We start from the raw sequence: 15,636 nt of genomic DNA, 5'->3' as shown, positions 1-15,636 counted from the left end.
GCAGATATATATTATGTACAGTAGTCAGTTAAGCAAGTCTGGCATCATACGAGTTTACCTGACCCTTAACACACAACTGTCAAATCCTGGCAATTTTGGTTCCTAAATTTTTCAGAAATCTGTTTTGACTCTCCACCTCTACCTCTACTGCCTTATTTCATATCTTCATCATTGATTACCTGGATTACTGTAAGAATCTCCTAAATAGTGCCCTTATCTCTAGTATTACACCTTCTAACCAATCTATTAAATGAGAGTGTTTTTTGTTCAAACAGAAGTCTAATTATATTGTGTCACTGCTTAAAATCCCTCCATGACTCCCTACTGCCAAATCCAAAGAATAGCATAGAAGGCTTTTTAGGCTCTGAACCTTGCCATCTCTCCAGTCTCCTCTATTGATGCATCTCCATTTAAATCTGTGCTCTTCTGAACCACTTCAAGCAAATTTCTTGACCATGTCCTGCGTCATTGTCTTCTTTTTTTTGTTTGTTTTTGTTTTTGTTTACAAATGAAGGGTTTTGGGGGCAAAGAGGAATTGGGAGTTTTAGGATTTTTGCTTAGAGAACAATCTGCCCAGCTAACATCTACTCATCATTTGAGATTCAGCCTAGATGGCATCTTCCCAGGACTGAATCAGGTGCTCCTCTTGTAAAATATATCCATGATACACTGTAGTGCACAGTAGTCTCCTTGCACTTACCATGCAAAATTTTCATGTGGTTTATCATGTTTCTTACAATAAACTCCTTAAGAATTACCTAATAAGAGTTAAATTATTTCAACACCCAGAGATATCTGCATTTCATTAGGTGATTAGAGAATACAAAAGTTTTTAATATCTAGCAGTGAAACTTTGAGATATTTTAACAGGACAAACTATGTGACACCATATAATACAACACAATATAATCAAGCAATACCACAGAGGCAAGAAACTACTAGTAAGATTAGTCTGACATATTTTTTACTATGGTTATAATGTACTAAAAACACCTTATCGATATTTTTTCATGACACTTTACATTTTTATGTGTTCATATGATTATGGTTGGCCTTAGATGGTCTGTCCCTGGAGGGCATGAACTATTTCTATCCAAAGCATTCTGTGTACTCCTTATCACTCAGCTGTGCTAAACACAATGGAAATGTATTAATTCTCTTAAAGTAATCACTTTTACTGCCAAATTTTCCCTAATTCCTAATATTCCTTAAATTAAAAAATGATATCTATCACAATGTTCTTCTGGTTTCTAGTCAAAAAAGATATGCTCTTAGTCCAAAAGAAAGATAAGCTGTAATCATACACAAACACTGTAAGTTTCCTTCCATGGAAAATAAGCAAAATTGGGCATATGTCTAAAAATTACATTTGATTTCAAAAATAAGGGCACTACTACATGAGCAAATCTTGTTTTTTAAGATTATTGGAGTTCACCTTGAAAGTTGGTACCACCTAGATGAACATAGCATTTCATTCCCAATGTGCGTTCATTCACCCAATTGATGTTTTTGAGTACTACTATGTGTAAGGCATTGTATTAAATTAGAAGTTGAGGCTGCATTAGTGAACAAAACAGACATGGTGTGTGCTCTCTTTGAGTTGATAATCTAGCAGGATGGACAGACCATAAACAAGTAAATAAATCATTATAAATTTTGAGAAGCATAATTAAGGAAATATAAAAGGTATTGTTATAAAGAATAATGGAGAGAATCTATGTAAGAAAGAGTGGTCAGAAAAGAGCTCTCTAAAGATCCAAATTTGAAGCTAAGCCAGAAGGATAAGAAACCAGCAATCATACAAAGCTTACGTGTATTTGAGGGGTGATGTGAAGATGAGCGTTCTAAGCTCAATAACCATACTTCAGAATTAGCTTAACCTAATATGGTTCTCTGGGTTCTTAGATATAATGTGAATAAGACAAATATGTAAATACAGATTTTAGTTAAATAATAGAGTAAAAAGTTTAACCTAGGCAAATCTAAAGTCAATTACAAAGTAGTTTCCACAAGTAAGTCCCCTCAATTCACCTTTGACTATGAGTATCTTGCCAATTACCAATAACTTGATGCCAGTGTTATTTTCACTGCTATGTCTCAGTTATCAGGCTCCTTAAGAATGGTATTTGCTGAGGAAACTACTTTCAAGTTGTCACCCACCCTCTCCCCATCCCTAGTCTTCTAAACAAATAACAAAGTCACTTAAAAGCCTTCCAGGCATATTTTGACTTCATAATAGACAAGGAAAAGAATCTTTCAATTTTTAGAAAATAAGAAAATTTCACCCAACAATCCTATGATAATACTAAGGTTTCAAGAGAGCTAGCTATATCAGTTAACAATAATGATTATTTATTGCACAACTACTTATACCAGGATACTTAGTCTATAACAATCACAATCCTTCAAAATAGGTGTTATTACTCAAATAGTATAGATGAGCAAACTCAGAGTTTAATAATATAAGCAAGACGTTACCATTATTAATTAGTAAAGTAAGGTGTCAAGTCAAAATTCATGTGGTCTATCAAACTTGCTTCCACTACCTCTTTCTTCATCGCACAATACAATGAGTTCTTTATCAAAATCTATTGTCAAGAGGAAGATATTATTTAATTGCCCTTACTTTAAAATATAGAATATATATAAATTCATTGGGTACTTTCTTATAAAATGTAAATCAATTTTTTGTTTGCTTGTTTTCTTATAAAATGTCTATCAATTTTTTAGAATGCATTTTGAATCCTTAAAAACTATAGTTTTTCATTTTTTTGGCAATGGCAACATTGGTTTACATATGCAATTTTTATTTAAAAGTATTCATGATTCAACTGGTAGTTTTTAAAAATACTAGAATAGGGAAGGTCATTCTAACAAGATCACAAACCCAAAATCCATAAAACCAAACTACAATAAATTCAAATTTTTTTAACCCTGACCAGCAAAAAAGGCATAAACAAGGTCCTAAAACAAGTAACATGTAAGAGTCTCTACAAATCACTAAAAATTACTAATAGAAAAGGGAATACAAATGGCTCTAACCAAATTTTTTTAAAAAGGCTCTCAATCTCTCTGATAAGAAAATTGCAAATAAGTCTACAGTGGCATCTTTTTCACTGAAATATTGGTAAAGATTGCCACACACTGAGTTGGCAAGGATGTGGGAAAGTCCCCTTAGTACACGTCACTTATACACATTTCCTCTACAAAAGTAAATTTCACAATATTTATTAGATTTAAAATATACTAACCCTTTGACCCAACAACTTTGTTTCTAGGAATCTGTCTCAAATATACATTCATACATGTAGGAAATGTATGTACAAAAATATTTATCACAGATAATACTGTGATAAATACTAAAAATTACTAATGACAAAATACTTAGAAAAAAAATTTAAATACCCACAAATACGGTACTAGTTAAAGAAATTACAGAATATTGATTAAAAGGGATAGTATATATCCTATATCCATTAAAATTAATGAAGTAGCTATACAGTCACAGATGTGGAACTGACCTCCTACCAAGCAAACTGTAGGACACATTTGTGTTTTTACGTTTACATCCATCCATATATATATGTATGAGCACACACATACACACATATACAGACACACACACATTATTATATATACACATGCATTCTTATGCATAGACTGTCTCTGGAAGAGTAGACAATATAAAATATACTAGTAACAGTAGTTGGCTCTGGGTGGGGGAAATAGGTAGCTAAGAAATTTGGGGGCTGCAGAAATTTGGGGGCTCACACTGTAATTCCAACACTTTGAGGGTCCAAGGCAGGAGGATGACTTGAGCCCAGGAGTTCAAGACCAGCCTGGGCAACATAGGGAGACCTCATCTCTACAAGAACAAAAAATATATTAGTCAAGTGTCATGACACCTGCCTGTGGTCCCAGTGACTTGAGAGGCTGAGGTGAGAGAATCGCGTGAGCCCAGGAGGTGGTGGCTGCAGTGAGCTGTTACTGCGCCACCTCACTCCAGCCTGGGCCTCACAGCAAGAAATACTCTGTCTCAAAAAAAAAGAAATTGTATTTCAAAATTTTATAAATTAACTTTGGAAAATACTTTTAAAATTGAATTATTTTAAAAAATAGAGAACTGCTCACTATATATGTGTTAAATATATATACTAATTGTTACCCTAATCTATCAGGAAAATTTTTACTTCTTGCCTTCCTTTATTTGGGGAGCAAATTAACGCTTTAACAGAAAATCTAAACTATGAATGAAAATATACACATCAAGAAACACATAATTTCTAATTTGTGTTACAAAAAGCTTATCTGAAAGGCTATGATATGTACATATTAGAAACTGAGTATTTACTGAATGAATACTTCTCTATTGATTTAGTGGGTTTGCTTTCCTCAGACATTTTTTCACAATTTTTTTTTCAAAAAAGCCCACTGGAAATTCAACTTTTAATAAATTATGCTTTTCTTTCAAACAGTGATTCTTCATTGTCCCACAAAATTGATAAGCTACCTCATTAACATTAACACAATTCAAATAAACAATTTATTAAGTACTTATTAGGTGCAGGTGTTAAGGATGTTGCAAAACACAAACTCAAAAAAAGGGCAAATTTTGATTCTTCCCCTCAAGAAGTTTACAATCTTGAAAGACAAGACTTAAAAACATTAATCATCTGGATGTCTTGGAAGATTGAAAAAAAAAAAACATTAATAAAAGAACATTATAAATTTTACTGATAAATTGAATTAGCCAAATTAAAACTGCTACAGGAACACATGAAAGGATTTTTTAAAGTAATTACTGATTGGGGTTCTACTGAGATTTTTAAATGCTTCCAAAATTATAGTACCTTGCTCACATGTAAAATGGTATTATTTGATTATGATAGACTTCCTATGTGGATGTTCAGCTGAACTTTGAAGAAATAACTAATAATTAGGAGTAGTTTTTAATTACTCAGGCTCCTAAGGTGAAAGATAACAATAATGGTCTCAGTTTTGATCATTCAATTCTCTTATTAAAAATATCTCAAGCATGAATCTTTTACTACATGCATATTTACTTTAAAATTATATGCACCTAGGTATTGTCATCTATATATTAAATATTAATAAGTTTCGAATTCCTGCTTTTTCTCCACTTCGCATGAATACTTAATATAGCCATTGAAACTCATAGATCATGCAAAAATATTTTTATCTAACCATTGAAATATCTTCACACATCAAACGTACTTTTTAACATAATTGTTAAAAGGCAGCAGACATGCATTTAAATTTCAGTTTATTTTTCTCTCTACTCTTAAAATACATGTTAACTTCCAATGTAATGAACAGCACTAAAAAGAAACAAAGGATAGTGATGACCAGGTAAGTGAACCCCAAAACTTCATGGGAAATAGTAACCATTGAAGAATGTTAGTATTATTTTTCTTATGTATTTGTTATTTAATACTCAATATTGATAATGTATTATTTAGTAAACCATCAAAATCTTCAAAACGATTTTTGTCTCTCATTACTATAATTCCATTATAAAGTCTATTCATTTCCTCATTTCCTTGCCTACTCTTTTATTAAAAAGAAATTAAGAACATTTAAAACCAAATGTCCAAATATATAATGCTTTAACCTCCAAATAACTGTTTGTTAAAATAAATATAACAAGAATTGTGAAACCATGAAAGTCATTTTGAGGTACGACCCCTTCCTAAGACTAAGTTAGGTGGCAATGCAAATAAATATTTAAAATAAATCTGAATATATATTTTTCATCAGTGTAATTTTATAGATTGTATGAATATGTATTTAGAGAACATCTGTTTCTATCTAAACTATGTAAATATGAATAAATATTATATGTATTTGAATAGTATGTAGGTTTACATACAGATATAATACATACATACGTAGTTACCTAGAAAACCCTTTTACAACATCTCTAACATACTGTTCATTTTGAATAATCCTAATACTTAAAAATACACTTAAATTTCTATATTAAAACAATAAATAAACTTAGAACTACAGTGAACTAGCCACATAGTATTTCTACTGTGAAGAAAGAAAAACACATTTTATATTTAAATAGGTAAGTAAAAAAAAAAACTACACTTAACTGGAGCATCATTTTGGCCACACCGATTTTTATCAATGATAGTAAAAGGCAAAAGTTCATATATTTAAGTATCAAACTGCAAGTCATCAAAAGCTTGGCATTATTAGCATACAAAATAAAGTCAGGCACAGTAAGAAGCATGCTCAAAAAGCTTCTAAAAATAATGCTTTATTCTTCCAATAGTTGGAGTAAACTGCTTGTTTCTTAATTTCTTCATATCCCAAGGCTGTTAATAAATAGCATTCCCAAATAAGTATTTAACCCTAGAAATTAGCTTTCATGAAGAAATTCTTAATTTCAGTTATGTCAGAAACATATTTGCTGTTTTAGTCACTCAATATTTTGTGAGAAATAGTATTTTTAAGATTTATGAATATTTGTTTGTTACTATAAATTAAAGTTGTATTTTTCATTAAAATATGAAAATATATACCTATTGACAATGAAACCTGTTTCTTTATAAGTACATGAAAGACAACTAAATTCAACAACTTGCTTTTAAAATGTACCTGAGGTGAGTGTATTAGTTCTTTCACAGAGGAACTCTAAACTTTCAATTGTATATTTCTGTAGAGAATATAGGAAACGTATAATTGATAAAACGCAAAAGAATCATCTGAATAACTCACTTCAAAAAAAGAAAAAGGCCAAGTTGGAAAAACATAAAAAGGTTACACATCTTCTGAACAACCTCTTTCACAAACTGAGAAATAAAATAACCATAAAACATTCAAAAGCAAACCTTGTAGAAACAAATCTCTTTGCTAGACTAACCAGAAAAGGAGTCTCAGAGCTAAAGATAACCCTGTCTGGACAGTTCCCTGGTGCTGAAGTTCCAGAGCCGGTAAACGGATGCCTGGGTGCTGCTTTCACTCCTCCCACCCTCGGAAAAACCCGGGCTGTCAAGACTGTGAGCACGAATAGTAGAACTTCACAAGGTAGGGAGTATCCCAAACTGTAGTGATGGTAGGAACTGGAGTCTCTTCAGGATTAAACAGATTTACTAGTTGCAAACAGGAAGAGCAGGAGAGTGCAGGGTGTTAGCACTCGGCGAGGGGGAGGGGCTGGAAGATGGCGGCGGACGCACACCCACCCGAGACGCGACAGAGCTTAGGCCCCTCGCCCGCACCGCCGCCCGCTGCCCGCAGCCACAGTGGGCAGGCCTGCTGTGTCCCGCGTTGCTGGTAGAGCCGCCCCGCGGAGGCATGGGACCAGGGTAGCCTCCGCATCCCCTGCCAGCGCGCCTTCGCCTGGGTCCGGCCAGGGAGCACCTGTGCACGGCCATATTGGATTCTGTGCCCCAGTCACAGTCTCCGCGCGGCGGGAAAGGAGAGGGTACGCGCAGAGCCTGGGTTCAGCCCCAGTCCCGCTGGGGTCCCGGAGCCAAGATGACCAGCGGGGAAATCCGGAAAGGCGCCAGGGAAAATCACACCGCCCTAAGGCTAGCCGCCCTCACCTCAGCCGGCCTTGGCGCCCTCCCTCCCCGACACACACCCCCGCGCTCAGACACCCAGAAAACAGCCTGGGCGGCCGGCGCTGGCCGCAGCCCTCGTGGCCTGGGCGCCGCCGGCGGGAGGGAGGGCGGCGAACTGGGGCGCGCAGGCGGCCGCAGGGCAGCGGCCGAGGGGGCGGAGGGCAGGGAGAGAGGCGGGAATATGGAGACAGGTCCTTACTTGAGCACAGACTGCTCCTTCTCCTCTTCTTTCTTCTGCCTATCCATGACGGCCAGGATGATTTTCCTCTCCTCCTCCGTGAGGTGGCTGAGGTCAGGCATCTCGGGCTGCAGAGGCGGCTGAGAGGCCGCCGGGGTGGGAGCCGGGCGGCCCCGGGGCCCGACAGGAGCCGACATGTTTGGTGGAGCCGAACCACCCTAGGGAAGCGGGGAGGCAACTCCACTGGCAGCAGCGGCACCGGCGCGGCGGCTGGGGCAGCCTCCAGCGCTGGGACAAATACATACAAATCAATGGCCTTCAATCCAAGGCGACAGCCCCCCTCCCCCAAGAAAGAGCAGGGGGAGGGGAGGGCGAGCGTGTGGGGAGGGAGGGCTGAGGAGTGCGCTTCGGGAAATGTTTCTTCTTCCCGGGGGTGACGGGCTGTGAAGTGAGCGGTTCAAGGGAAAGGGGAGCTGGAGGCCGGGACGCGGAGTGCGCGGAGAGGCAGAGGAGGGTGGTGGAGTAAGGTGGCGGGGACAGCTAAGGGTGGGGTGACTGGAGGGAGCAGGCGGGAGGGCGACAGGCGGACCGGGGCGCGAGTGTGTCCAGCAGCGGTGGGGGCCGGGAGCGCGCGCGCCGCCTTGGAGGAGAAGGGGTGCCTGCGAACCAGCCCCCCGGGAACTCGCTTCGAGTGCCCGGAGGCAGAGTACTGCCGGCCCGAGAGGCACCCAGGCGGGAGCGGGGAGGGTCGTGAGGAAGCGGGGACGGTTTCCCCGAGAAGCAACTCAGCCGTCCCGCCGGCTGACGCGTCAAAGGGCTCCCGCGCGCCACAGAGGGAGAACTCCTCCAGGCACGCCCGGGAGAGGGCCGCGGGGCCGGAAACCGCCGCGGAGACCCCAACCCCACCCCCTACTCCACCCCGGGCTAGAGTGGAGAAGCGAAAGTGGAGAAGGTATGTCAGGGGCTAGCGGCGGAGAGTCCCGGGGCCAGGGCCCTTCGGCTGCCAACGCCCGGATCCAGGCGAGCTCCGACGTGTAGCAGGGTCTGGCGCCGGCCGCTCCTCATCACGCGCCCGGCCCAGGGTCGCTCAGCCGCCGCCGCCCCTTGGGTCCATGGAGTCGGCGCGGAGGGCCCGCGCGCCCTGCGCCGCCGCCGCCGCTCAGTGCAGCCTCCCGCACCTCCTCCGCCCCTCCGCCTCCCGGGCTCTTCCCGCTGGGGCCGCGTCACCTCCTCGCCGCCCAGGCCAGGGCACCGCGGGCGCCCCGCGGGCGGCAGCCTCCCTTCCCGAGCGCGATCTCCAGTCTGGGGCCGGGGCGGGTCGGGGAGGGAGGGGAGACTGAGCGTGAAGGGAGGGGGCGCCCGAGTTTTCGGGGACGGAAGTGTGGAGAATACGAGCGTGTGAGGGGGCGCCCGAGATGTCGGGGGCGGGGGGAAGTGTGTGAGCGGGGGTGGGGGCAGGGGTGCCAGGTGTGGCAGGTAGGGAGGTAGAGGCGGGGGAATGGGGGAGACTGGGGCGGGGAGCGTAAGTGTGGCAAAACGCCCGAGAGTCAGGGCTGGAGCTGAAGGTGGGTGACGGGGAGGGGGCGCCCGGGTGTCAGGGCCTGAAGAGAAAGAGTGCGCGTAGCGGGAGGGCCCCCGAAGTGTCGGGGCGGGATCCTGGAAGGAGGTAGGACGTGAGTAGGGAGGAAGGGTCCCTGGGTGTCAGGGATGGGGGCCAGGTAAGGGGCAGAGAGCTGGAGGCCCGCCAGGGGGCATAGCGGGGGAGGAAGGTTGGAGCGAGTGGGGAACGCAGGTGGTGTAGAGGGCGGGGACAGGGCGAGGGGCGCAGGGCGTGAGGAAGTTGTGGAAAACCGCGCTGGACGCTGAGAATGTGCGGAGGGATCCGGAGGGGAGGACGCGGGACAGCGCGGGGAGAGAGGAGGAGAGTTAGGGTTGGCTGGGAGGGTGCGAAGATGACGCGACCACTGGAGGCTGTGGGGGTGAAAGGAGTAAGAATCTAGAGACGGGCTGGGCCGGTGCTGGGGCCAACGGCTTCTGTCTGTCAGGCCCTTTTTGGCGTTCACTCTAGTCTAGAAAGAAGAGGCGAAGACGCGAAGAGATCGGGTTAGAGTCAGATTTTCGAAGCACGGAGATGGGTTCAGTAACACAGGACAAAGGAAGACGAGAAACCAGCTGCTGGAGAGCGGAGGTGGCCACCGCTGTCCTTTGCTCTGCGCGGAGCTGGGCGCCGCCCCGAGAGCCCTCCCGGAGGGGGCGGGGCGGGGCCGGGTGGCTCTCCTGCTCTTCCGGGCGCCCTGGGCAAGCAATGCGGGTGACTGAGCTGGGGTGTGTGTGCCAGTGTGTGTGTGTGTGTGTACACACGGGTGAGCGTGTGTGCGCACCCCACCCAGACTTCCACACGCGCCCTGCTTAGTACCAAGCCATATTGTGGTCTGATGAGTAACGTAAAGCCTTTGGGGTTTATATTATATTTACCTTCTTGGTGTGTAGTAAGCGCTCTCCCTCCTCTGTTCCCCAGGTACCATCTGACTAGCTCCCCACTTAGAGCTGGGGACAGGCAAAGCAGCCCTGGAAGTCTCCTGTGATTTCTAAGCTTAAATGTCTGTTTTTCTTTTCTCCCATGCCTTGTAATTGGGAAGAGGGAAAAGTTTACTTAAGAGCTGTTTTTTTTAATTATTACTCATTTGTTTCAAGCAACACTCTCATACTCCAGATAATTCCATTTTCATCTCTTTGGAGCTGAGCAAACCAGATGAAATTATATGAATCCCAGTTTATTTAATTTTGTTTTAGAATTCAACAATTTTTATGAATTTCTAATCCAACCTCATCATCCTATGGGAAACAGAAGACCACCAAGAACAGCCAGCTGGTAAGTGGCAGGGCTGGAACTAGAACCTAGATATTTTTAAGCCACTTTGAAACCATGCTGGTTTTCAACCCTAGCTGCACTGTAAAATTACCTGTCTTACTTTTTTTTTTTTTTCTTTTTCCAGTCATCTGAGTTGAAGATTCACTGGGTCACTTTTTAAAAATACCACCTGGGCCCATATGTCAAATGAATCAGACTCTGGTTAGGACCCTGGCGATGAATATAATTTGAAAGTTCCCCAAGTGATTAAGGTATAACAAATGTTGAGAACTACACTATATGCATTGCAAAATAGATAACGGAGAAGGAAAAAAAAAGTGGCAAACTAAGAAGAAAAAAAAAAAGCGACAACTAAAACCAACACTTTAAAAGAGAACAGAATTTTTTACCTGAAATTGAAATTGACGTTTACTATCCATACTTTCCTCTCATACACAATGACATGTACCAGTAAATATATGTATCTTTGACTTTCACTTAGGAAACCCTAAGTACTGCTAAAATGCACTAACTGCTCCTTCAGAAGAGAGGAGAGCAGAACTAAAAATAATCAAAAGGAATGGGTGGAACAGTCTACCTTATTCAACTATTTCTGTACCAGATTTGAAAAAACGAACACCCCAACTCCAGCTAACTATCAACCCAAGCAGAACCAGAAGCCAGAATATACACACTGCTCTGAGGTTTAAACTTTTTGAGGTTAAAATAGCTTAGTTATTTTGAGTCTATAAAATGTGAACTTCAAAGTCGCAGTCCAGATTAGACGATTTTGGCTTCCTTTACAGTAGAGGGTCACCCTCTGGGCCCTGCACTGCTTTCTAGCAGTCATATGGTTAGCATGCTGGGTTCCTGAGGCTGTGTCTCCTTGCATCCCCACCCATGCTTCGCCTACCTGGAGACAGTGCCAGCTCATGAAATACAATGGGCATGAGCCAGTATCACTGGAACATACGACTTTTCACAGGAATGAAGCAGAAGTCAGTGAGGTGACTGTTACTGTGTTTCCTTTTTATGGTTTTTACTATAACTAGATGTGTTTTTCCTATTAAAGGGACTACTTAGGAGTGGAAGGAAGTCTTTCAAACAATCTTCCACTGTTATTCACACACCTGGACGAAGTAAAAATTTGTCACAGTATTTATATGTCGCATACATAGAATATATATCATATAGAATTTTTAAATTGACTTTAGCGTAAATGAACTCCTTTTCAAAGTACTTGCCCCAGTTTGACAGAAGATCTCTAGGCTTAGAACTAAAGAAAGTAAAATGTATTCACAAGATCTCTGTCTTTTGGTCTTTCTACAATATGGATCTTAGAGGTGTGTTTAGTTTGTTTTGGTACAGTGTTTTACTTAAAATCTTCATCTGACTGTGTCCTGTACAGCGTTATCTTTTACTTTGGCCTGTCCCTCAGTGTACGAACACATTTAAAGTTGAGTCAAAACTGCAATGTTCTTGTTGAACTTTAGAAGTAATAGCTGTCTTCATCACTGAATTTTCAAGGTCTTCACAGGCCATCAACTAATCCCAAAATGCAAGTCCTGACCAGGCACTGTGGTTTACACCAGTAATCCCAGCACTTTGGAAGGCCAAGGCAAGGGGATCCCTTGAGCCCAGGAGTTCAAGGCTACAGTGAGCTATGAATGCTCCACTGCACTTCAGCCTGAGTGATGAGTGATACCCTGTCTTAAAAAACAATACAGGCTGGCTGGGCACAGTGGCTCATGCCTGCAATTCTAGCACTTTGGGAGGACAAGGCAGGTGAATCACCTGAGGTCAGGATATCAAGACCAACCTGACCAACATGGTGAAATCCCATCTCTACTAAAATACAAAAATTAGCCAGGCATGGTGGCAAGTGCCTGTAATATCTGCTACTTGGGAGGTTGAGGCAGGAGTATCACTGGAACCCCAGAGGCAGAGGTTGCAGTGAGCCAAGATCATGCCACTGCACTCCAGGCTGGGCAACAGAGCGAGACTCCCTCTCAAAAACATAAAGAAAGATAGATTAAAAAACAAACAGGCTGGGCATGGTGGCTCACACCTGGAATCCCGGCACTTTGGGAAGCCGAGGTGGGTGGATCACCTGAGGTCAGGAGTTCGAGACCAGCCTGGCCAGCATGGTGAAAACACATCTGTACTAAAAATACAAAAAAGTAGCCAGGCCTGGTGGCAGACGCCTGTAATCCCCGCCAGTTTGGAAGCTGAGGCAGGAGAATCACTTCAGCCTGGGAGCCGGAGGTTACAGTATGCTGAGATTGGGCCACTGCACTCCAGTCTGGGTGACAGAGTTCAAAAAATAAAAAGCAAACAACAAAAAAACCGCAAGTCCTTTCTGCAGTTCCTATAGGCTCTTGAAATCTATAATTCTGTGGACTTTCATTTTTACATATGAGTAAGGGCTACTTGTAAGTAAATAGGTATTAGGAGGTATATCTAAAGTCACAAACTAAAATAGTTACCTCACTAGAATTTACTGAGGACCTAGTACTCTGCTACAAAAGCTGGGTGTTTCACAATGCTCAGAATCATTGCAGCACCCCTTACTGCATGTAAATATGCCTAGATGGTGGGCATTTCTATAGATTCTCATAACAGAGTTCCCTGCTTCTATGCTTGCAGCTCTATAGTCTCTTCTCAACACTGCCAAACCGGAAGCCTCCTAAAACATTAGATCAAAACACTCTGCTGGTCAAAATCCCAAGGTGGCTCCCCACTTCATTCACAAGAGTTCTTTAAATGGCTTACAAGTCCCACGTGATCACTGACTTCATCTCCTAGTACTTTCTTTTAGGCTTTCCTTGAGCTGTTCCCTGTGCCTAGAATACCCTTCACTAAGATACTCACTTGGCTAAATCCCTCTTCCTCAAATTTTTGCTCAATTGTCAAATACTCCTACCTGCCCCACACCCTCCCTGGTCACTATGATGATCTTTACCTTACCCTACTTTTTCTTTTTGCCACAGCACTTACCACTTTCTCTCTGACAACTGTATTTTTATTCCAAGTTAAATATATACCAGTTTATTATATTTATCATCTACTTCCTTGTACTTCAATATAAGCACAAGGACAGAGTATGAATTGTATTAATGTATCCCAAACACTTAGAACAATACATGGCACATAGTAGGTGTTCCAACAAATATTTGTTCAATGAATTTCTGGAAAGAGGATTTGACATTATATTTGTCTAAGTTGGGCAGCAAAAGGGAAAAAGCATTCTCAAAAAAGGGGGAAAGCAGTGCAAATAAGTAACATCTAAAGTATTTGCCAAGCTGTACAGATTCCTTTAGGATTAAGTTGCTGTCTACCTCTCTAGCTTTGCCTCCAACTCAGCCTACAAACACATCCTCCTCTTCAGCCATGACAGTTTACTTGCACTTTACCGAATATGTGAATTTTCTCATCTCTGTGACTTTCTATTCCCTCAACTTAGATCACCTTTTCTACTCCCTCTCTCATAACTTTCTTAGTTAATTTCTTTGTCTTCACCATGTACTCATCCCTCTCTCTCCCTTTCTTCCACATGTTTTCCCTAGACTGTCATACCAGTGTACCTACTGTGCTTATAGATAGCACTTGTCAAAGTGTATTGTGGCCAATTATTTCCTTGTCTGTTTCCTCGACTGGACCATGAATTCTTTAAGATCAAATAATGTGCCTTTAACTTCAGTTTCCCCAGGGCTTATCAGAGTGTCTCATATATTATAGAGACTCAATAAATACATACTGAAAAAACACATGAGCAGTCACAAAATAATGAGAAAATTACAGTTGTTAGAGTATGAAGAAAGGGAGGCAAGGAGTTGTAGCAAAACATAAAGCTGGAGAAATTGGTTCTGGTAAGATTATGCTACAGTCTTATATGCTGTGCTGAAGAATTTGAACTTACATCATTAGACAGTGGAGGTTTTTTAGTGAGAGAACTGACATGATCAGCTTTGATTTTCAGGAGGATATCCTGCCTTCAGTTCTTCACCCATGTCTAAAATGCCTACTAGTAGAATTACTCAATGGACTCAGATGCATAATGGTTTGGGCCTGGAGACACAAATAACAGAATTTTGCTTCTTGCTTTCAGAATTTATTTTTGTAACTGTTTTGCTCAGTAGATTATAACAGCATGATAATGAGGCCAAGGTCATGGTTTAAATCCCTGAGTGAGTCAGTCAGTGCAGTGGCCACAGCTGACTGTTAATCTTTGCCAGTTGTCAGATGACAACATGTTATTTCTTGACCAGGAACTGGGTGAGAGAATATGACTGGTTCATCCAAAGTTAATCACCATTATTGTAGAAGCAACTCAAAGTACATGGCTATTGGTTATAGGACTATAATTTCATTTTAATGAAAATAATAGTATTATATTAGTGATGGCCAAAGAGCACAACCTCAGAGAGAAACATACATTGTTTGTTCCTGGAAAAGAAGCTAGAGATTAGTAAAGTTTAATTATTGGAATTCAAGGCCAAAAAATAATGAAAAGCTTAATGGATGTTAGTGTAGATAAGCATTATTAATTACTTTTTGTATATTTAGCAATATAGGAAGTTATTTATTATTATGTCATAAAACTCATAGAGCCATTCATATTAAAAGTGGGAACATAATAATTGTCTTTTTTTTTTTTTTTTTTTTTTGAGACGAAGTCTCACTCTGTCACCTGCCTGAGCTTCCCAAGTAGCTGGGATTACTGGCGCCCACCACTACGTCCGGCTAATTTTTGTATTTTTAGTAGAGACAGGGTTTCACCATTTTTGGCCAGGCTGGTCTCAAACTCCTGACATCAAGCAATCCGCCCACCTCGGCATTCCAAAGTGCTGGGATTACAGGCATGAGCCACCTCGCCCAGACTTCATCTTTCATTTATAGCATTATAAAGTTGTTTCTATTTTTGCTTCCCTCCTAGCAATCAATAAGCACGTCTGTAAAGTGAAATAGGACTTTATTAGAGGTAGAGACGTAGCATAACTGATGTTATTATTTTC

The 15,636-nt window shown here is 41.8% G+C and overlaps 1 protein-coding gene and 1 long non-coding RNA gene across 37 annotated transcripts in view; one reads left to right on the top strand and one right to left on the bottom strand.

Moving 5' to 3' along the window:
* RIMS2 (regulating synaptic membrane exocytosis 2) overlaps positions 1 to 9,101 on the bottom strand; it is a 765,294-nt gene extending 756,193 nt beyond the window's left edge. For 8 of the 36 annotated variants that reach the window (XM_073018293.1, XM_073018279.1, XM_073018284.1 and 5 more), the window contains exon 1: positions 7,792 to 9,097. In XM_073018293.1, the coding sequence (XP_072874394.1) occupies positions 7,792 to 7,967 (176 nt within the window). In that variant the 5' untranslated portion in view covers positions 7,968 to 9,097. Of the gene's footprint in view, positions 1 to 7,791 lie in introns of all 36 variants that reach the window. The other 28 variants (XM_073018262.1, XM_073018263.1, XM_073018267.1 and 25 more) reach the window with 7 other exon arrangements.
* On the top strand, positions 6,965 to 15,245 carry LOC140712236 (uncharacterized). The gene is made up of 3 exons (XR_012093738.1): positions 6,965 to 7,056; positions 10,564 to 10,642; positions 10,767 to 15,245. It is a non-coding gene; the product is annotated as an uncharacterized lncRNA (long non-coding RNA).
* The last annotated feature ends 391 nt before the right edge of the window (positions 15,246 to 15,636 follow it).

This window comes from Chlorocebus sabaeus, chromosome 8, assembly GCF_047675955.1.
Source record: "Chlorocebus sabaeus isolate Y175 chromosome 8, mChlSab1.0.hap1, whole genome shotgun sequence".
NCBI lineage: Eukaryota > Metazoa > Chordata > Mammalia > Primates > Cercopithecidae > Chlorocebus > Chlorocebus sabaeus.
This window is presented reverse-complemented; position numbering and strand designations above follow the sequence as displayed.